Source organism: Staurois parvus, unplaced genomic scaffold, assembly GCF_062004578.1.
Source record: "Staurois parvus isolate SC_StPar_1 unplaced genomic scaffold, SC_StPar_1.0 ptg000562l, whole genome shotgun sequence".
Lineage (NCBI taxonomy): Eukaryota > Metazoa > Chordata > Amphibia > Anura > Ranidae > Staurois > Staurois parvus.
In genome coordinates, this window is record NW_028318358.1 from 3,835,062 (window position 1) to 3,857,306 (window position 22,245).

Sequence of the window (22,245 nt, forward strand, 5' to 3'; positions counted from 1 at the left end):
CCTGCCTGACTACGCCTTACGCTACCCAGACGATCCATCCATCCATCCCGCACGGATCTCTCCCTGTTACCAGGTCTGCCAGCAGCTTGGGACTTAGACCCCACGCCCTGAGGAACCACGTGCTGTGGGCTGCTAGAGACGCCGCCAGGTGGTGCTTAACAGTACCAAACTGCCTGCCTGACCATTCCACCTCTCCAGCCCTGACTACACCTGTGTTCCCACACATTTCTGGTCATACCCGGATCCCTAACACACACCCATGGGTCCTTCTGTATAGTTATCTCTAGTATCTCTTGTATAAATTGCATTATATCTTGCCAAAACCCCTGTATTTTTGGACAGTCCCACCATATATGTGCAATTGTTCCCTTAGATCCACATCCCCTCCAACAAAGCAGTGAGACTTCTACTCATTGTCTATGTGCAACACTCGGTGTCAAATACCATCTCGTTAAACATTTATAATTAATTTCCACCGTGATCATGTTCATCACCCCATGTGTTAATTTAAACATTTTATTTTTCTGTGATTCATTCATTTTTGTTCCCAGTTCCCCTTCCCTTTTCTCTAAGAACAGCGGAGGACCCACCCCCCTCAATTCAGTAAAAATCTTATATATGCCAGAAGTAACATGTTTTGGAGCCATACTAGAACCTAATATCTTTTCGAATGGGAGCATGTCCTCCGCCATCCTCAGTGGTTGAGGCAGCTTAGAAACAAAATGTCTTAATTGATAATGAAAATGTCTGAATTGATAATATCTCAGTTCATCTAATGCCAATATCTATTTATTTTTTTACCATATAAGTCTTGAAAAGTGCCTAACTTCCCCTAACTACTACGTATATCCCCCAACCGTGCATCTTTAAACCATTACCCTAAATATCTTTCCCCAGCGGGAAAAAAATCGGTACCCACCAGGGGAATCAACAGTGAATTATACTTCCAGCCCATTTGTTTGTGTAGCCCATCCCATACTCTTGACACCTCCTGTGTCAGTGTCAGGTGTTACTTAAAGTGCTTTCTATTTAAACCCAACTCTTCCCCTGTGAATTATATGTCCAGTCTACAACTCGTGACAGTATTACCGCAGTGTAATAATTCTTAATATCGGGAAAATTTAATCCTCCTTTTTCTCTTATTACACAAAAGTTCTTACCAAATTCTCAGTTTATTATTAGCCCATATATATTTAAGTATTAATTTTTTTATTATCGCAAAGAAGGATCTTGGGTTATGGACTGGGAGCATATGGGATTTATATAGGATTTTTGGGACTATCAGTTTAACCAAATTTATACGCCCTATCCAAGAGACCCTTCCCCTTGAGAATCTTCTAAGCTCCTCCTTTATTTCATTTATCAATGGGATATAGTTAACCTGGTATATATTTTTTATAGAAGGAGTCAACTTTACTCCTAGGTAACCTAATTCTTTCTCCCTCCATGAAAATGGGAAGTCCTTTTGTAAAATCCGCGTCTCTTTCTTTGGAACATTGATTTTTGCGATTTATTTTCAAGTTTGAAAGCTCTCTACTTAGTAATGTCATTAGGTTAGGTAGCGTTAAGCCAGGGTTCACAATATAAAACAGTATATCATCAGCATATGCTCTAATAACTACACTCTTTATTACCTTTGCCAGCAAAGGTTCCAGAGATATAACAAATAATAAGGGGGATAGGGGCATCCCTATCTTGTACCATTGTACATCTTAAAAAAACCCAGAGAGAAACCCATTTACGTTAGCTACCCCTGTTGGGCCATTATAGAGCTCCTTTATCCAACTCATCATCTTAATCCCTATTCCCAAAACCTCCAGGGTATTAATCATGAACCCCCAGTCTACCCTATCAAATGCCTTTTTAACACTAATGTTGTATCTTTTCTCTTTGCCTTATGCAAAAAAGCAATGTTCTTAAACCATTATCCCTCCCTTTCCCTTTCTGGGACAAAGCCCACATGATTTAAATGTATCCATTCAGACATCAGCTCTTTTAACCTCGTAGCAAGCACCTTCACGAACAGTTTTGTATCTGTATTTAGAAGTGATATAGGACTATAGCTAGCACATTGCGAGTTATCCTTTCCTTCTTTTAGGATGATTGTTATATATACGCTTGCAGCAATTTTACTCTTATTCCCATTCCCTCTCCTAAGGCATTCATATATGTGCAAAACTTAGAGACCAATAGGTCTGCAAATTTTTTATAATACCCCACTGTATACCAATTGGGTCTTGGGCTCTTCCCTCCTGCTGTATTCTTCAGGGCCTTATTAATTTCTTCCTAGTTTGTTCTAAAGACACTAATTTTTCTTTTGATACTTTTGGCAGGTCTGCTGCCTTTAGATATTCCACACGGGGGTGATGGAGAGGGGGCAAGAGGGAGAGGAGAAAAAAAAAAGGAAGAGGGAGACAACAATTCATCTCCCAGAACCCCCATTCCTTTCCCGCCGACCCACCCCCCCAATTCAGTCTATCTTCTCTCTTTATCCACCGGCTGCCACTTCTCTTTTATTTACCTTACATTTTCACTTTCATTTGACCCCTCCGACCACCCCACAATTCCCACATTCTGCAGTTCTAATTTTTCACAAAAGTCACTAAGTTCTGGGAATCTAAACCTTGCTGATTTCCCGTCTTTCCACCCAATCAGACATGCCGGGAATCCCCAATTATATTGAATTCTTTTTTCCCTCAACTGATCCAGTAAGAGTTTCAGTAATATTCTTCTAGCTAATGTCTCCAAGGCAATGTCTGCAAAGACTTGTAGTTTTGTTTCTCCAAATTTTATCTCTGGGGTCTCCCGCAATTTTTTCCATATTCTTTCTCTGTCTTCATAATGATGGAATCGAACAATAATGTTTCTAGGGGTGTCTGATGTTACTCCTGGTGGGCGTCCTAATCTATGTATTTTCTCAATCTTTAGAGGGTCTGTGGCTGGTCTACCTATCAATGGGTTAAACACTTTTTTTTATTTTTTCCGGAGATCCTCTTCATGTATCCTCTGGGAGGCCCCTAATCCTTAGATTATTTCTTCTCTCTCTGTTCTCTTGGTCCTCCAGTTTAAATAACTGCTTCCTTTGTTCCCTGCGCATCCCCTCCAACTGGAGTAAGAACACTGCTCATGAAAACAAAATGACTGAGGCCTTAACAAGATGGCTGTACATACAGCTCCATATCTATATTGCACACAATTGTTACAACAGATAGGAATGATATTCTCAACAAAGATGTTAGCCAGTAAGCAGTCTCCTGCAGTATATGCATCTTCAAATCAAGAAGAAAGTGAAACCTAAGCTTTGTTATTTTTAAATACTGTTTTGATTTATATAAAGTGTGATTTTATATGATAGGTTTGATATACCAAAGGATACATGTTTGAATTAGCAAAACACAATTAATACATTGTATACATACTATTTTATTATACAAGCCTATATTTATATTTTTCTTGGTGATCTCCTTTACTCACATGATTTAAATCATGTGAGTAAAAAGTGACCATGGTATTAATCCTTGTTCATATAGGGTTGTTACTGTATGTGGTCCAAATATTGTCACAGGTGCCCGCACACATCCATCATTTTGGGTGTGGCAACCAAGAGTATAGTCTGTCTGAAACCAATGGTGAACACGTCCCTTTCCTCATAATGTAAGTCAGGGCTTAAAATTTCACGTCCTGAGCTACTAGCCAGGCCTTAGAGTTACTCGCCACCAACAAACACACACAAACAGAGACACCTGTACACACACACAGACATGTACAAACACACACACAGAAACATGTACACACACGCACAGAGACACATGTACACACACATGTATACACACACAGGCACGTACAGACACACAGATATATGTACATACACAGAAATATACACGCACAGACACATGTACATACATACACAGACACATGTACACACATACACATGTACGTACATACACACAAACACACACATGTACATGTACACACACAGATACATGTACATACACGCAGAGACATGTACAGATACACACATGTACATACACACAGACACATGTACAATTGCACATGCATACACAGACACACACAAACACACACACATGTACACATACAAACACACACACACACCACCACCCCCCCATAAAAAGTTGCAGTACTTCGTTGTTCACTCACAGATCCGGGTACTGCAATCTAGGGGAGGCAGAGAGCACAGAACACACTCCTTGCTTTGCTTTCATTGCGCTGAGCTATTGAGCATTCTGATGGCTCCCAGTGCCAATGACAGATCTGGCCTGAGCTCCGAGCCTGCTCAGCAAGATGGCCCTGGGGAACACACTCGCCCCCACCATAATTTCCACTCACCATTGGCGAGCCGGCGGGTTGGAAATTTCAAGCCCTGATGTAAGTGATGCAGAAATTGCGTTACTTCTAGCATCATGATGCATGTATATGGTTAACCTGTGAGGGCATTTAAAAATGTAGGGGAAATGGCTTACCAATAGTCCCCCTTAATGAAGGTTCCAAAGCATTGAGGGTGCAGGGCCTTATTCTGACCTCTTTGTACATGAATATTGTACTGTATATATAGCCTGTTAATTGTGACAATTGATTCTGTTACTTGTTTTTGATTTCTATTGAAAATTTTTGAACGCTTGGTGAACATTGAACTATGGTCTCCCTGGAGGTATTACAATTTGTCTCAAAATCTGTTATTGTCACTTATGCTGCAAATCTTGGCATGCATGTACATGGAGGAGAAAACTATAGATATAGGCATGTGAAAAGCAGAAAACTATTTAACACTCAAACCCTCTGTCCTATTTGCTCTGTCAAGACTTGGGAAATGATGGTACTCAGCAAGTCCCTTCATAAGGCACTAGCCAATCCAGTACAAGATACAGAATGCTGGTACATGACAAAAATCCTCAAAAGTTTTCAGGCAGAAAAATGCACCAGCTCCTAATCTGAAATTAGCAGTGTATTTAGGAAGTTACCTTTTCGCTGAGATTACTTTGCTCTGCACAGATGTCAATTATACAACCAGATGCCTGTCTGCTTATTTCATCTAGAAAATTGTTACAGAGCCCCAAGCCGCAGTTCCTCAGGTGAGGGTACTGGAAATAAGACAAAAAACATCATTACTGTTTGTCTTGCATGAATTGCCCCATGTGTTTACATATTTCACTTTTAAGTGTCCTGTGAAACAGAAGTAAGTTGTCTTTAGACATTCATTTCAATGGTGCAGAAAAGCTGAGAATGTATACAGATTGTTTAAACGGCTACATATAAAGTTAAAATACATATGGGAGATGGTTTACCAGCCCAAGAATTCATATATTTTGTCTATCCAGTTATGAAATGTTCACAGCCTTGGTAGATAGTGCTGCCAGGCTGCTGACTTGAGCATATAGCAGGATAGCATAAGAGCAGCAGTACTCATCCCTCTTCTCACTCTGTTCTTGCCCCGTCAGCTTTTCATTGCCAGCACAATTGCTTGCAGCACATATGATTCTTCTCCCCCTTCCAGTCTAAGTGCTGCTGTGCAGAATATTACAAGAGGCTGATACCAAATTCATTGATGTGCACTAGCTACATTTCAAAATACATTAGATGTTTTGTATTCTTTTTTTTACATACATAACTGCATTAATTGTTATTTTATATGCCTGGAGATCAGTTTTATGACTTGCTTTTACATTCTACTTTAGAGAAAATCAGCTTTGGTAGTCACCTGCTAGCTAAGGCCTGACAAAATATGTTTGAAGCTACATCCCACAGCATACCTAGACTACAAGGTTTCTGACATGACCTAGTAGGTGCAAAACACTCTGCTCCTCTTATCTCTATGCCTTTTTGATTATACTCAGCCTGTGACATTTAAAATATACCTATGGTGACAGAAATATAAAGACTGCCAATGCTCACTTTTAAACTGTTGTCTGTCTGTATCTGTCCTCAACATTTGTGATTTAAAAACTCAAAAGAAGCATGCAGCAAATGAAAGATGGAGAAAAGGCAGAATGTCCTATCTCTGTACTTGTTCAAGGTCATTGGATAAGGATGTTTTGAAGCCAAATCATCAGCATGACATCCAGACAACCAGAAGCTTCAGAAGCAGGTTAGCAAGCCCATATATTTTTTCACATGGTATTATTTAAAGCAGAACTCCAGCCAAAAAACAAGATTAAAGTAAACAATTAAAAGATAAAACATCAAACCAGCTTTTGGTGCAATATTTACCTTCAATCCAGAGATTTTCCCACAGTACTTTGTCTATGTCATTAATTATCCGCAATTTGATGGTCAGCATCATTCTACCCACCTCCTCACAATGAAAGGAGCAGCAGCACAGTGATGAGCTAATCTCTCTGTCACTCTGTTTTCTTTTACTATCAGCATGCTTATTGCCACCACATGAACTATTTGACTCCATGTACTGCTTCTTCCTCTCACATTCCAGCTCTGCTATACTGCAAGAGGCTGATACCAGATCAAATTCAGGTACTTATATGACTTTCATTTAAAAAATACATTTACTAAAATTATGTAATAAAGTAGAATTCTACGTCTGGGCCAGACAGGCAATTTTCATTACAGAACAATGTAGCCGCTGTGTCTGCTGTAATGGATTGTGGTAGCATTAGCTGCATACAGTATTATTATTATTATTATACAGGATTTATATAGCGCCAACAGTTTGCTCAGCGCTTTACAATATAACGGGAGACAATACAGCAACAATACAGTTCAATACAAGAGGGATAGGGGGGCCCTGCTCCTTGGAGCTTACAATCTAGGAGGGAAAGGGAGTAAGAGTCCCTTCCCGTCTGTTGCCAGAGTTGAAGTGTCAGGCTAAGTGCTTTTCCGTCATTCAGGAGGAGCCTTGTATTTTTAATAATCAATGCAAATCTTCTTCTGATTGGCTGAGATGGAGAGGCGATGACATGATTTCCAACTTAGCTAATCAAAGCAAGGCTTGTATTCATTGATAAATGGCAGGGAAGCTGATTCTTTTTCATTTTGTTAGCAGATGGGAAGACTGCTGCCAGAACACAATGCCATTTACTGTATGTAGCTAATTCTACAACAGTATATTACAGAAAGCGGCTGCATTGTTTAGTAATGGAAATAGTTTGTTTGGGTCAGCTCAGCCCAAACAAATTATTTAAAGTGTGTTGAAACATGGAAATCTACTTTAATGATTACCGAGCTATATATAGCTAGGCCCATATATATTTGGACACAGGCACAATTTTAGATTTTTCCAGGTATTTACCAAAACATATTCAAGATATAGTTATATAATGGATATGGGCTGAAAGTGCACACTCTCAGGTTTAATTTGAGGGTATGTACATCCAAATTGGAGGAAGGGTTTAGGAATTACAGCTTTAAGAGTAGCCATCCCCTGTTCTTCAAAGGGACCAAAAGTAATTGGACAATTGAATCAAAAGCTGTTTCTTGGCCAGGTGTGGGCTACTCCTTCATTATTTCTTCATCAATTAAGCAGGTAAAAGGTCTGGAGTTTATTTTTAGTGTGTTATTTGCATTTTGAATCTACTGCTGTGAACCTACATCATGCGTTCAAAGGAACTGTCCATGCAAGTTAAACAGGCCACTGTAAGGCTTCAAAAATGAAACAAATCCATCAGAGAGATAACAGCAACATTAGGAGTGGCCAAATCAACAATTTGGTACATTCTGAGGAAAGAAGATCGCACTGGTGAGCTCAGCAACATAAAAAGGCATGGATGTCCATGGAAGACAACGGTGGTGGATGATCACAGAATCCTCTCTATAGTAAAGGAAAACCCATTCACAACATCCAGACAAGTGAAGGACACTCTCCAGGAGATGGGTGTATCATTGTCAAAGTCTACAATCAAGAGAGGACTTCAGGAGAGCAAATACAGAGGGTTCACCACAAGGTGCAAACCATTCAAAAGCTTGACGAATAGAAAAACCAGATTAGACTTTGCCAAATAACATCTAAAAAAGCCAGACCAATTATGGAAAATAATTCTTTGGATGGATAAAACTAAGATTAATCTGTACCAGAAGGATGGGAAGAAAAAAGTGTGGAGAAGGCTTGGAACAGCTCATGATCCAAAGCACACAACGGTGTTTATTGATGATGTGACAGAAGCAGCAGGATGAATTCTGCAGTGTTTAGAGATATACTGTCAGCTCAGATTCAGCCAAATGCAGCAAAGTTGATTGGATGGCACTTCACAGTACAGATGGACAATGATCCAAAACACACTGCAAAAGCAACCCAGGAGTTTTTGATGGAAAAGAAGAAGTGGAATATTCTGCAATGGCCACGTCAATCACCTTATCTCAACCCAATTGAGCATGCATTTCACTTGCTGAAGGCAAAACTAAAGGCAGAAAGACCTACAAACAAAGAACAACTGAAGACAGTTGCAGTTAGAACCTGGCGAAGCATCAGAAAGGAGGAAACCAAGTCTTTGGTAATGTCCATGGGTTCCAGACTTCAGGCCGTCATTGTCAGTAAAGGATTCTCAACAAAATATTAAAAATGAACATTTTATTTATGATTATATTCATTTGTCAAATTACATTTGAGCCCCTGAAAATGGAGGGACTGTGTATAAAAATGGTTGCAATTCCTAAAATTTGTACTTGATATCTATGTTTAACCCCTTGAATTAAAGCTGAAAGTCTGCACTTTAAATTCATTTGGATTGTTTCATTTTAATCTATTTTGGTGGCATACAGAGCCAAAAGTATGAAAATTGTGCCTATGGCCTATGTCCAAATATATATATACGGTATATGGATATATGGACCTAACTGTATGCGCTTTGAATTCCGTTTAAAGGGATTCATGAAGACTGTTTAAAGGATAATTGCATTTGATGTTCATGTTCTTTGGACTATCATTTACAAATAAAGATTGAATATTAATTTTGTGCCTATTCTCCAATAGGCAAATTTAGCTACAAAGAATAATTTTCTCTTTGAGGATCCATATTCATCAAACATGCCATTCAAAAAACCACACTGTATTGTCAGGAGTCTTGGCTAGGTGTGGGAAAAGTTTACACATACTCATTGTGTGCTAAGATAAAAAAAACAGGAGTGTACAAGATTTGAAAGTAAACAATTTTTGTGCCTTACAATATTACAGTCATGGCCGAAATTGTTGGCACCCTTGATATTTTTCCTGAAAATCAAGTATTTCACACAAAAAAGGTATTGCATTAACACATGTTTTGCTATACACATGTTTATTCCCTTTGTATGTATTGGAACAAATATAAAACAGAGGCAGAAAAGCAAATATGACATAATGTCACACAAAACCCCAAAAATGGGCTGGACAAAAGTATTGGCACCCTTAACTTAATATTTGGTTGCACACCCTTTGGAAAACATAACTGAAATCAGTCGCTTCCTATAACCATCAATAAGCTTCTGACACCTCTCACCCGGAATTTTGGACCACTCTTCCTTTGCAAACAGCTCCAGGTCTCTCTTATTGGAAGGACACCTTTTCCCAACAGCAATTTTAAGATCTCTCCACAGGTGTTCAATGGGATTTAGATCTGGGCTCATTGCTGGCCACTTCAGAACTCTCCAGCGCTTCTTTGCCATCCATTTCTGAGTGCTTTTTGACGTATGTTTGGGGTCATTGTCCTGCTGGAAGACCCAGGATCTTGGACGCAAACCCAGCTTTCTGACACTGGGCCCTACAGTGCGACCCAAAATCCTTTGGTAATCCTCAGATTTCATGATGCCTTGCACACAGTCAAGGCACCCAGTGCCAGAGGCAGCAAAACAACCCCAAAACATCATTGAACCTCCACCATATTTTACCGTAGGTACTGTGTTTTGTTCTTTGTAGGCCTCATTCCGTTTTCGGTAAACAGTAGAATGATGTGCTTTACCGAAAAGCTCTATCTTGGTCTCATCTGTCCACAAGACGTTTTCCCAGAAGGCTTTTGGCTTACTCAAGTACATTTTGGCAAACTGTAGTCTTGCTTTTTTATGTCTCTGTGTCAGCAGTGGGGTCCTCCTGGGTCTCCTGCCATAGCGTTTCATTTCATTTAAATGTCGACGGATAGTTCGCGCTGACACTGATGCTCCCTGAGCCTGCAGGACAGCTTGAATGTCTTTGGAACATGTTTGGGGCTGCTTATCCACCATCCGGACTATTCTGCGTTGCAATCTTTCATCAATTTTCCTCATCCGTCCACGACCAGGGAGATTAGCTACAGTGCCATGGGTTGCAAACTTCTTGATAATGTTGCGCACTGTGGACAAAGGCAAATCTAGTTCTCTGGAGATGGACTTGTAACCTTGAGATTGTTGATATTTTGCCACAATTTTGGTTCTCAGGTCCTCAGACAGTTCTCGTCTCCTCTTTCTGTTGTCCATGCTTAGTGTGGCACAGACAGACACACAATGCAAAGGTTAAGTGAACGTCTCTCCTTTTTATCTGCTTTCAGGTGTGATTTCTATATTGCCCACACCTGTTACTTGCCCCAGGTGAGTTTACAGGAGCATCACATGCTTGTAACATTCTTATTTATCCGCAGTTGTGAAAGGGTGCCAATACTTTTGTCCAGCCCATTTTTGGAGGTTTGTGTGACATTATGTCGAATTTGCTTTCTTTCCTCCCTTTTTTTGTTTTGTCCCAATACACACAAAGGGAATAAACATGTGTATAGCAAAACATGTGTTAATGCAATACGTTTCGTGAGAAATACATGATTTCCTGGAGAAATATCAAGGGTGCCAACAATTTCGGCCATGACTGTATATGTCCCCGAAAGGGGAGGACCGGACAATAAAAACCAGTCCCTTTTATTTTCTAAAAAAAAAAAAAAGAAGTTTTGGTTATAGTTATACTTTACCCCCTTAAGACAGCTACATACAGTATGTATGTTGCAGTAAGGAGGGTGGACATTAACCCCCAGCTGTTGCATACAGTATATGCATTGCTGTCTTGTTCTTGGACACACTCCCCCAGAACTGTGACCAAGATGTCATGGAAAGCTCATGATCAACTACTGGCAATCGAAATCTGGGCTCCCGATAACATCAGCACTATGCATCCAATTACAGAACCACACGACTGGGAGCCCCTCCTCTTTACCTTGGCATTACAACCTACTGAAAGAGCCAGCTCCTGCTGGCTTAATGAGGTTAACATCAACTTAACTAAACCTAACCTGGACCTGCTCCTAACCTCTAAACATTTTCCTAATCAGAACTGTAATCCAACTGATTTTACTTAGGGCCTGTGTTGTTGGGCTGTGATGGGCAAATGCAGTATGCTATTGACACCATTAATTTCAGGTGCAGTTAACCTGTGTTTGCTTTTCTATGGACTTGTATGAGAAGATAAGCAGTTCTGAAGCAAAAAAAAGCCTGTTGACACAAGCCCTTAAACCTCTTATTTTTAAGATCCATACTGTAGTGATTATATGCCAATTCCTTCTGACGTATAAAGGTGAGATTATACCCAACTTAATATATTTTAATATTTACCCCATTGGCTATTTATGAGTCCCATTTGGCACTAAATACTGTGACTAGGCATTTAATGACCTGCTTCACAACAGGCCTACAAGGAGTCATGTACATGTTGGTCAGACAGGAGTGAAATGGCCCCACAAATATGCTTGTAATCTAAAACAATCCTCAGCCTTTGGAAACCACAAGGAATTCATGCATAATTAACAGGATAACTGGGCTTCAAACAATAACATGGGAAGATAAACAAAATGTAACCTGAACACAACAATTAAGGTCAACAGGACTATTTAGTTGCTACTGTTGTTACAGAGTAATTTGGTATCTCACCTCCTCTGGGCACATCTCGTGGGTGCAATTCGAGAAGTGAGAGCAGGCCAGTGGAAATGAAATTGAGTAACGCAAAGCAGAGGGCTCTTCCATTGTTAGCGAGAACATCTTTTCAAATGTGCGGATATGAAAACTAAGAAAGCAACACAGATCAGAACATTAACAAGATAAAGAGAGATTAAACAACACCTGATACATGCTGTTCTGCTTAAACTGGCCATACATGGCTCAGTTTTATTCATTCAGCCAGCAGGATAAATGAAAAAAACTGAACTGATTGCCCCATCCATATATTCAATACTCCCCATTGTGTCATTGTATTCTGACAGCAGGACAATCTGGCACCTAGAGCAGCAAAAAAAAGCATTTTGACCTGTGAATGCGAAATAAGTAATTAAAGGGAACCATTGATGATAATCCAGAAAATGCTGTTGCATAGTTGTGTTTACATTTGACAACTGTAATCCTGAGCCTAGCTTCACTACCTAGTGCAGTGTTTCTCAAGCTTTTTTCAGCCAAGGCATCCTTTAAAGTTATGAACAACCTTGAGGGACCCTTTAAAATTACGGACAGTCTCAAGGCACCTCATTCTAAAATATAAAAAAATCTATTCTAATAGTTTTACCTAAAACAGCAGCATTCACACATGTAGGACACCCAATTTTAGAGGGGATTTATTCTTGCAAAGCAAAAAACACTTTTGTACACAGATACTGAATAGTATTCCAGTGTTTCTCTCCCTCAGTTTCTCTCTATCACTCAGCTAATTTGACCCCATTACTGACAGAGGGGCAGGAGAGGGTCAAACAAGGATGTCGTGCAGGCGACCGACATCCTCCTTATCAACTGATGGCATCATCGGCTGTCAGCGACTAGAAGGTTGTAATGGTGCATATTGAAAACCTATAACTTTGTGTAACTAAAAGGCAGGCTTCATCCACATGGTGGCTAGTATTCAATTCTTGGGCAATTTTTAGGAATTTTGCCAAGGCACCGCTTAAGGAACGTCAAGGCACCCCAGGGGGCCTGGGAACCCAGGTTGAAAAAGGCTGACCTAGAGAATCACAAGTATACAGGACAAGAGTTTAGACATGGCCCAATGCTTGTTCTAAGTCAGTGACTCCCTGAGCCTTTGTACCCCAGAGGAAAGCTTGAAATAATTTTCAGGTCTCAGGGAACCCCTCCTAAAAGTAATTAATCTTATGTGATTAGAAAATTACCCCTTACATTTGTGGTCAGTGGTCAGAATGGCATCCATACAAACAAATATAAAGATAATTGGTATCATGCCATAGGCTCTGCTAAGTGGTGTTGGACCTGGAACTATAAAAGGTACCATCAGATCAGAGGTCAAACAGCAGAAAAGCTAAAAAAAAAACAAAAAAAAAAAACAGTATCCTCTGCATGAACCCTGAGGTTGTTGAGAATGACTATCCTAGATGGTATAGGTAGCATATGAATGGCAGCTCTAGAGCATGCAACTTAGAAAGACAGTAAATGCAGCTCTCATATATCCTTCAGGCCCTTAAAAGTGTTGTTTTTTACTTGCCTGATTTGTATTTTATTTAGAAACACTAGTGTCATACAAATAAAAGATAAAATCTAAGATCACAGTAACGAAATGCCAACCAAAAGATGGAGAGGTCTGAGGTCTCAATAATCATATCTTCTACAGAGTCCAGCATCCAGGTGTGAAACATGATCAGATTCATAATTTTCCCAAGATCTTGATTGTCTCGAAGAGATAGCGGGGCTTTAGCTACACTGGTATATGCCTAGGAACAAAACATGGAGGAAACTGAATATACTATCAACTGTTATAACAACAAACAAGTCAAACATAATTTTTATATGTATGAACATATTATGATTTACAATTTCCATTTCACCTGAATAGTAACCAAATCCATGTGTGATCATTTGGAGGAGCTCATGTTTTGTTTAGGGACACCTCAGTGATCGGTGGTGAGTAATAGTAACCTGAATAGTAACCAAATCCACGTGTGATCTTTCCAGGGGATGTCATTGATTTATTGGGGATTATTCTACTAATTATGTAGCTACTGTACAATGTCAAGATAACATGCATCTCTGGGACTGTCATTTGGAGGAGCTCATGTTTTGTTTAGGGACACCTCAGTGATCGGTGGTGAGCTATGTCATCAAACACAGTGGAACACCAATCGCCATAAAGAGCTGATGACATAGGCTCTACCATGTGATCAGCTCTATCCAATCAGAGCTGATTACATGTAAACAGGAAATGCCAGTTATCAGCAGTCCTCTTCTCATGTTGACAGTGCGTGAGGTGAGGAGAGGCTGTAAGTGGCATTCCTCAGAGGGATATCTACACTGATAATCAGAGCACTGATCATCAGTGCCCTGATTATCAATGCAACCCCATCAGTGCTGCCTTTCAGTGCCCATCATTGCCGCCAGTCAGTGTCCATCAATGCCACATATCAGTGCCCATCAGAGCTGCCTTTCAGTGCCCATTAGTGATGCCTGTCAATGCTCATCAGTGCCGCTTGTCAGTGCCTCCTCATCAGTGCAGTCTATGAGTACCCATCAGTGCCACCTATCAGTGCCACTCAGTGCCGTCTATCAGTGCCACCTATCAGTGCCCATCACTGCCGCCTATCAGTGCCACCAATGAGTGCCAGTCAGTGCTGCCTATCAGTGCCCATCAGTGCCACCTATCAGTGTCTCCTCATCAGTGCAGTCTATCAGTGCCCATCAGTGCCACCTATCAGTGCCAGTCAGTTCCGCTTATCAGTGCTGCCATTCAGTACCCATCAATGATGCCTGTCAGTACAGATCAGTGCCACCTATCAGTGCCATCTATCAGTGCTGCCTATCAGTGCCACCTATTAGTGCCCATCAGTGTGCATCAGTGCCGCCTATCAGTGCAGTCTCATCAGCACACATCAGTGAAGGAAAAAATTACTTATTTACAAAATTTTGCAACAGAAACTAAGAAAAACTTTTTTTTCAAAACATTGTCTTTTTTAGTTTGTTTAGCAAAAAATAAAAGCACAGTGGTGATTAAATACCACCAAAAGAAAGCTCTACCTGTCTCAAAAAAAAAATTACATAAATGTAGTTTAGGTACAGTGTTGTATGACCGAGCAATTGTCAAAGTGCAACAGCGCTGAAAGCTGAAAATTGGCCTGGGCAGGAAGGGGGTAAGAGTGTCCAGTAGGCAAGTGGTTAAAACAAAAATTAGCAACATATCACAGCATGCAGGGATGCAAGACTATAAAGAGGTAAAAAAAAAGATGAGGCGTTAAATAGGCTTTAAAATAACTATAAAGGTTTTTGGGTTTTTTTTTCATAAAACTGATACAAAGAACATTACTTACATGCATTATCTTTTTTTTTTATTTCCCTCACTGAGTTTACCCATCAAGTTGTCCGCTGGCCATGCTGACACACTTACCATTTTATGTTTGCCCACTATGCCACTATGGAGTCTTGTATGAGTCTCCTGTATGTGTGTACTTCAAACCTGCACTACAACTGTACATGTAGCTACTGTGAGTGCCACACACAGAGATAGCATGAGAGGGACACATAGTAAAAGCCACGCCTCTTCTACTTCTGCTCACAGCGGCTTCATACAGAGTTTTAGTACATAGCTGGAGTGTACACATATGGGAGATTCATATGGTACTCCATTGGTCCCAGGGCATGGTGGGCAGACATAGATTTGGGAGTGTGTCAGCGCAGCCAGAGGACAACTTGAAATGTAAACTCAAAGGAAGAAATCTATTGAAAAAAGATAATACATGTAAGTAATGTTAACTGCATCTGTTTTGTGAAAAAAAACACTTTAAAGTGTTACTAAACCCAGGACCCTGCATTCACTATATCTGGACTCACACAGTACACAGAACATGGAACTGCAATTATTTTAGTAAATATAAACTGCTAAATACCTTTTCTCATCATCAGTATATAGCAGTCTTGTGACTTCTATCTGTGTCCAGATGAGCACTGATTAAAGCTTGCAGCAGGAGTTTTTATTCTCCTCTGATTATCCTATGAGGCTGCAGGACCCCTGACCCCCTGTCAGGACAGCGCTGATTGGTCCTGTGTTGATCACATGCATTCGCCAAAAGAAAAAAAATCCTCTCTAGCCATACACTCTAAACTGAGCATGTGCAGAGTGTCTCCACACGATATGTCTTATCAGGAGATAAGAGGGGGACACTGGAAGAAGGGGAGGATCAGAAAAGACAGGATCAAACAGCATTTTTACACATTGCAGAGGATTAACCCCTTAAGTTCCACAGTGAGTATAACAAGTATGCTTTACTGCATATACAGACTGATTTTACTGTTGTGGGTTTAGTAACACTTTAAGGGACATTTTGTATTTTGTAGCCCAATAATTCTGAATGGATCTGAACGTATGAAAAGATAAGTCCTGCAATTTTTGCAGAGCAGCACACTGCAACACATGGAGCATTTCAATCTGTGCATTCTGGTAGAACAGGGGTGTCAAACTGGCAGCCCTCCAGCTGTTGCAAAACTACAAGTCCCATCATGCCCCTGCCTTTGGGAGTCTTGCTTGTAACTGTCAATCTTACAATGCCTCATGGGACTTGTAGTTTGGCAACAGCTGGAGGGCTGCCAGTTTGACACCCGTGAGGTAGACTGTTGTATAGGAATGTTACTGTGCACTGTAGATGAGGGGGTGTTAGTGGCAATGATTGGCAATACACTACAACACAATACATAGTGTGTGTTGGCGTGCATTACTATAATGCATGTTATGGTGTGAATGAACCTTAAGCAGGGGCAGACTGACCATTTGGAAACTTGGGCACTGCCCGAGGGCCCGGGGTTAGTAGGGGGCCCCATGAGATGCCCCTGGTACCTTTTTCATAAGCTTTTTTGAGTTTGGGCACAGGGGCCCCATGATCCCCTATTGCCTGGGGGCCCCATGAGTTGTCAGTCCGCCCCTGACCTTAAGGCTTACTTTAGAAACAACACAGCAGTTTAGGCCTAGTAATGATCAGCATAGAGGTACACACGGTCTGCCAAACATATGGAAAGAACTCTTTGCATCCATGGTTATAGACTTTAGAAGGAAAGCAGTTTGGCCTTTTTATGTTGCGTGCCAAAATCCCTCTTATCATATATATGTACAGGCATCTCAGAGAAAGACAGCAGCTGTTAGACTGCTAATGCTTGCTCAGTAATGGCCACAGAATAGATCAAATTTGTGCTCCAGATGTGGCATGTGGTGGCCCTGTCTTTTATCCCTAAGAAATTGCATTGTTCAGCTGGGATTTACTAATGTATGCCTTAATTTATCTGTTTCCATTATGAACACTCAGTATGCTTCCTGTTTTATTGAAAGCCATGGTGATTATTGCCAAACATTGCAGTGGAGCTGTTTAATTTCGATGGCGCACATTGTTTATTTATATGTCTCCCTAACAGCAGGCTATGAAATCCAATGAACAAAGTTACCAGTTCTAAACAAATGCCATTTACTTTTACTGACATCTAGTGTCATAAAAAGTTATTGCAGCCAGACAGTTGCACACCTTTTGTACAAATAAAACTTCATCACAACAAATAACTCCTTACATTCCTGTGTATACCAGTGCTGCTGACACTTACATGCATTTCCTCACACAAAAGACATGTCATAAAATAGTGCTGCGCATATACCTCTATAACCTCATATATGACTTAAAGCATCCAAACCATGTGATTATGCAACAACGGTGAATACATTGAATGCAACTTAAAGGTCCATAATGTGTGCTTGATCCGTGCCTTTATAATTTGTTCAACACATCCATATTCAGATTACTAAATAAGTAGCCAACCCCTTCCCCCCTGTTGTGACAGAGGGCCATGTACCATGTATCTCTTATCCACACACCCACTGTCACAATTTAAAAAGAGAACATTGCCATGCAGGACTCCCCCCCCCCCCCCCCCCCCCACTGACCACATCATTCATTTACAGAGTTCTGTGAAGGAATGAACTACAACTACCATCAACCATTGAAGCTGGTGGCTTGTAGCTCTCAATGAACTAAGAGGGTGCTGGAGAGTGCTCCAGTAGTTCATTGATTCTTCCTGCAATTCAGTAACTGCCTTCCCATACGAGGTACAGGCAGACAGCTATCCTGCGAGTCTGCAGAAGGCTGAGATTGCACCCAAGATCTGCTGAAAACAAAATGGCCCCTCATAAAAAAAATATTAAATGCACGTTTTTTTTTTACCTGAAAAAGGATATGTATTTATTATTTTAAAAAAACAAACAAACTTAGCCTTTCTCAGTATCAGTATTTGATAGGGTGCACTGGACAACTGATAGGCATGGTATATGATAAATAAAAAAGGAGACCACACTCTCTATATATAAAATAAGTAAACTAAAATTAAGATCTGCACTTCAACCAGCCCACAAACATAGACCGAGATTCACAAACAAAAATGGATCATGCTGTTGTTTATGTGAAAAAATATAGAAATGACCTACTCCCACATAAACTACATGCCAAACAATATACAACAATCCCCAAATTCAATAATAATACAATAAATAAATGTGAGCATTACATATTACTAAAGTGCCTGATTCCAACAAAAACAAAGCGCAAAATGATATACAAATTGTACAAAAATATAAAATGACCTACGCCCACATAAACTATGTGCCAAACTATATATAACAATCCGCAAATTCAATAATAATACAATAAATAAATGTGAGCATTACATATTACTAAAGTGCCTGATTCCAACGAAAACAAAGTGAAAAATTATATGCAAATTATACAAAAATATAAAATGACCTACACCCACATAAACTATGTGCCAAACTATAACAATCAGCAAATTCAATAAACAATTTAATGAATGTGCAAAATAATATACAAAATATTGTGCAAAATAGTTATGTAAACATAATTTAATATATAACAAATGTCCATGAAAGGTGCTCTGTGCTCATAATCTGTAGTCGTGCCATGCACAGTAGTGAAAAACACCCAAAGGACAAGCAAAATCCAAACAAAATCACACCACACCCACCAGACTAAATTGACCTCTTTTCTCAAAGAGAGGTCAAATGCGCATAGGGTATTCCAATTGGATTAAATATTCCACCTGCGTTCCACTGCCCAGAAGTGACATGTCAAGGTAGTCCCACCCAGTGCGTTTTGTGAGCAATGTCTGGTTTCATCAGGGGTCCAATGACATCAGATGTTGTTGACGAAATGCAGTGGGCAGGACTACCTTGATACGTCACTTCCAGGCAGTAGAACGCAAATTGGCGTTCCATAGGTTTTTATGCAGATTTGTATTTGCTGAAAAGTTTTAACGTATGTAAGTGCATTTTCAAAGTGTTTTTCTTAATAAATGTTTTTCTTAGTAAATAAGAATTACTACACCATGAGAAGTTTCCTTTTCCCTCTATGAGGGAGTTTCATGCAGAGTCTTTATAAAGAAAGGATTATCAATGGGTGTTTAGTGTATCGGCTGGAGTATAGAATCCAATTGGATTACCCTATGCGCATTTGACTTTCTTTGAGAAAAGAGGTCAGTTTAGTCTGGTGAGTGCGGTGTGATTTTGTTTCGGAGAAGGAAGAGTACTTATCCTTTGGGTGTTTTTCATTACTTTGCGCAGCAAGGCTACAGATTATGAGCACAGAGCGCCTTTTATGGACATTTGTTATATATTAAATTATGTTTACATAAATCATGTGCACAATACTTTGTATATTACTTTGCACTTTGTTTTTGTTGGAATCAGGCATTTTAGTAATATGTAATGCTCATATTTATTTATTCATTGCCATGTTTATTAAATTTTGGGATTGTTATATATTGTTTGGTACATAGTTTATGGGTGGTCATTTTTATATTTTTGCACAATTTGTATATCATTTTGCATTTTGTTTCTGTTGGAATCAGGCACTTTAGTAATATGTAATGCTCACATATATTTATTGTATTATTATTGAATTTGCGGATTGTTATATATTATTTGGCACAGTTTATGTGGGCATAGATCATTTATATATTTATTCACATGAACAAGAGGGCGGTCCATTTCTGTTTGTTCATGGTATTATATACACACACACAAAGTTCTTACCTGGAGCCGGAACCAGTCAAGTCTCAGGGCTTTAAAATCAAATGTTTCTTTGTTGTCAACTGCAGTGGGGAATATAAGCGTATAAGAAATGAGAAAACCATGTTGCTCTAAAATGACTTTGAGGAGTGTCTATGCAGTTTTCTGGTTCATTGTGAATGTGGGCCTTAAAGCAAACCTATGCTTTGCCTACGCAAGGAGAAGGGACAGGTTTTCTTTAATTTCCCCTGCCCAGCAACACATACCCACACTTGCTTTTCCCACTTTCTGCTTCATTCAGCCATGGGGAGTGAAGGACTCCCTGGTACTCCCCTATATGGAGGGCCGTTTGACCCACTCCATGTAGCAGTGTTGGTACTTGGTGATTGGCCCAGTGCTGTCACATGGGTGTGGGGAGACAGATCTTATCTATGTATAAGCCCTTACTAGAATGACTTGGCACTTACAGAGTTTCCTTTTCTTGCTACTGGCAGCTGAACAGAAAAGCAAGAAAGCAAGTGTTTAGCTGTAAGCCTGGAGTTCCTCTTTAATGCAAAATTTCACACACAATGCAAAACATTTTTAAATTCTGAATTTACAAATGATTTGTTACCTTGTTTTACATTCAGTGCAGACAAATGGCTTACAAATGAAGACATTATCACAGATTCCTCTTCTGGGCAAACAGTGAGATTCTAGAAGATAATTATACACACCAGATTTGTGGTTACCCAGAACAATTTAAACATTAATTAGCAGATAACTGACTAGTCAATTTATTTTAGATTTAAAAACATATCATTCTTTTTTTCAAGGATGGATTTACGATTGGGCACAGTGGGCCTGTGCCTATAGGCTACTGACACAAAGAGGCAGCTTTTATCCAGAACAGTTATTGGCAGGTCACTTCAATCATCATCAGAAAAAAATAAATATTGTGACAATACTGCATGTAAGTAGTTTTATAAATAAAGCTAGGATGAGGAAAACAAGAAAATGTTCTGTGTTTCACTTGATCCTAGCAGGGAGATGATGCTTTAAATACTAAGGACTGTGTACCTACGGGCTCCAGTGATGGAAATCTGGCCCTCTTTTTACAAATGCAGTTCAACTGCATATACAATTTTCTTTTCAGGTAAAATACCAAAAAGGTATACACTTCACAATACAATTATCCCGTATGTATTTTCTGTTAACAAAAAAAGCCTCTGTATTCTCTAAAAATGTATAACATATAATTGATACACACTGCAATTTATAATTTTTAGAGACACCGTCTCCAAAATTGCAGGAAAAGGCACAGAAAAAGTATGCTCACTTTATTCTTTTCTTTTCCTTAAACAATTATGTAGCTGCTAGGGAAGGAGCAAAGGGGAATACGATAGACTGTCACTCTGAGTTTGCTGGGGCTGCTGACATCACACTGAAGATGGTGGCATCAGCAGAAGGACTTTTGGATGTCTACACAAGAAAGGGTTTTACAGGTAAATAACACTCATAACAGTAATAACGAATTATGGGAAGATTGTTATTGAAATGAATGGTCTCTTTAACATTATTAACCACCTGAGCTCCCACACCTGTACACCCTTTTATGAACGAAGCAGTCTTTAAATTTCAGCTATGGGCCTATTCAATCAGGGATAATTTTGTTATTACATGTGATGCTGAACTACTACATACAGTATATCATTTATTAAACAAACAAGGCTTTTGGTAATGCAAAAATTATTTTATTTTATGTAATCTACTGTAGGTAAAAGTGACAATTTTGCTCTGTGATTGGTTGCAACTTAAACAAATAATTACAATAATACAAAGCATGGTAAAATTATTTGCAAATTAAATAAAGGTCTTTTTCCTAAATTGTGTGCATTTTTAACATGAGCCTACAAAAACAAACACGAATGAAAAACAGACCAAAAAAGCTGTCTTCTCGCAATATTGCAAAAATGATTTAGTTTCCAATGCAAACCAAAGAAATAACATAAAACAAAAAATATGCTTTTTATCTAGTATGTGTTCATGTGCCAGATTTGTTCTATGATCTCTCCCATTTGTAATAACACTAAATTACTTTTCTGATTCAAAACATGCCATCGTTTTTTTGAAGATTAAAAAAAATATTTTTTCACATTGTATCTATTTTGTGACTCTACAAAAACACACACCATGAACAAAAACCATATGCAAACCATTGCAAAATTATTTTCAAATGAAATAAAGATGATTACTCGTTTATTATGTCTGCAACTGATGGGCAAATCTTGCATAACCGAATGTTGCATTAGTGAATGTCATCCAAATGTTATTAGTACATT

The 22,245-nt window shown here is 39.3% G+C and overlaps 1 protein-coding gene across 2 annotated transcripts in view; it reads right to left on the reverse strand.

Moving 5' to 3' along the window:
- The window catches only part of NCKAP1L (NCK associated protein 1 like), a 294,538-nt gene that overhangs the window by 184,337 nt on the left and 87,956 nt on the right, over positions 1 to 22,245 (reverse strand). For both annotated transcript variants that reach the window (XM_089691400.1, XM_089691401.1), the window contains exons 14-18: positions 20,538 to 20,619; positions 19,949 to 20,007; positions 13,450 to 13,595; positions 11,821 to 11,953; positions 4,980 to 5,099 (exon numbers count right to left, since the gene is read on the reverse strand). In XM_089691400.1, coding sequence (XP_089547526.1) covers positions 4,980 to 5,099; positions 11,821 to 11,953; positions 13,450 to 13,595; positions 19,949 to 20,007; positions 20,538 to 20,619 — 540 coding nt within the window. The remainder of the gene's footprint in view (positions 1 to 4,979; positions 5,100 to 11,820; positions 11,954 to 13,449; positions 13,596 to 19,948; positions 20,008 to 20,537; positions 20,620 to 22,245) is intronic.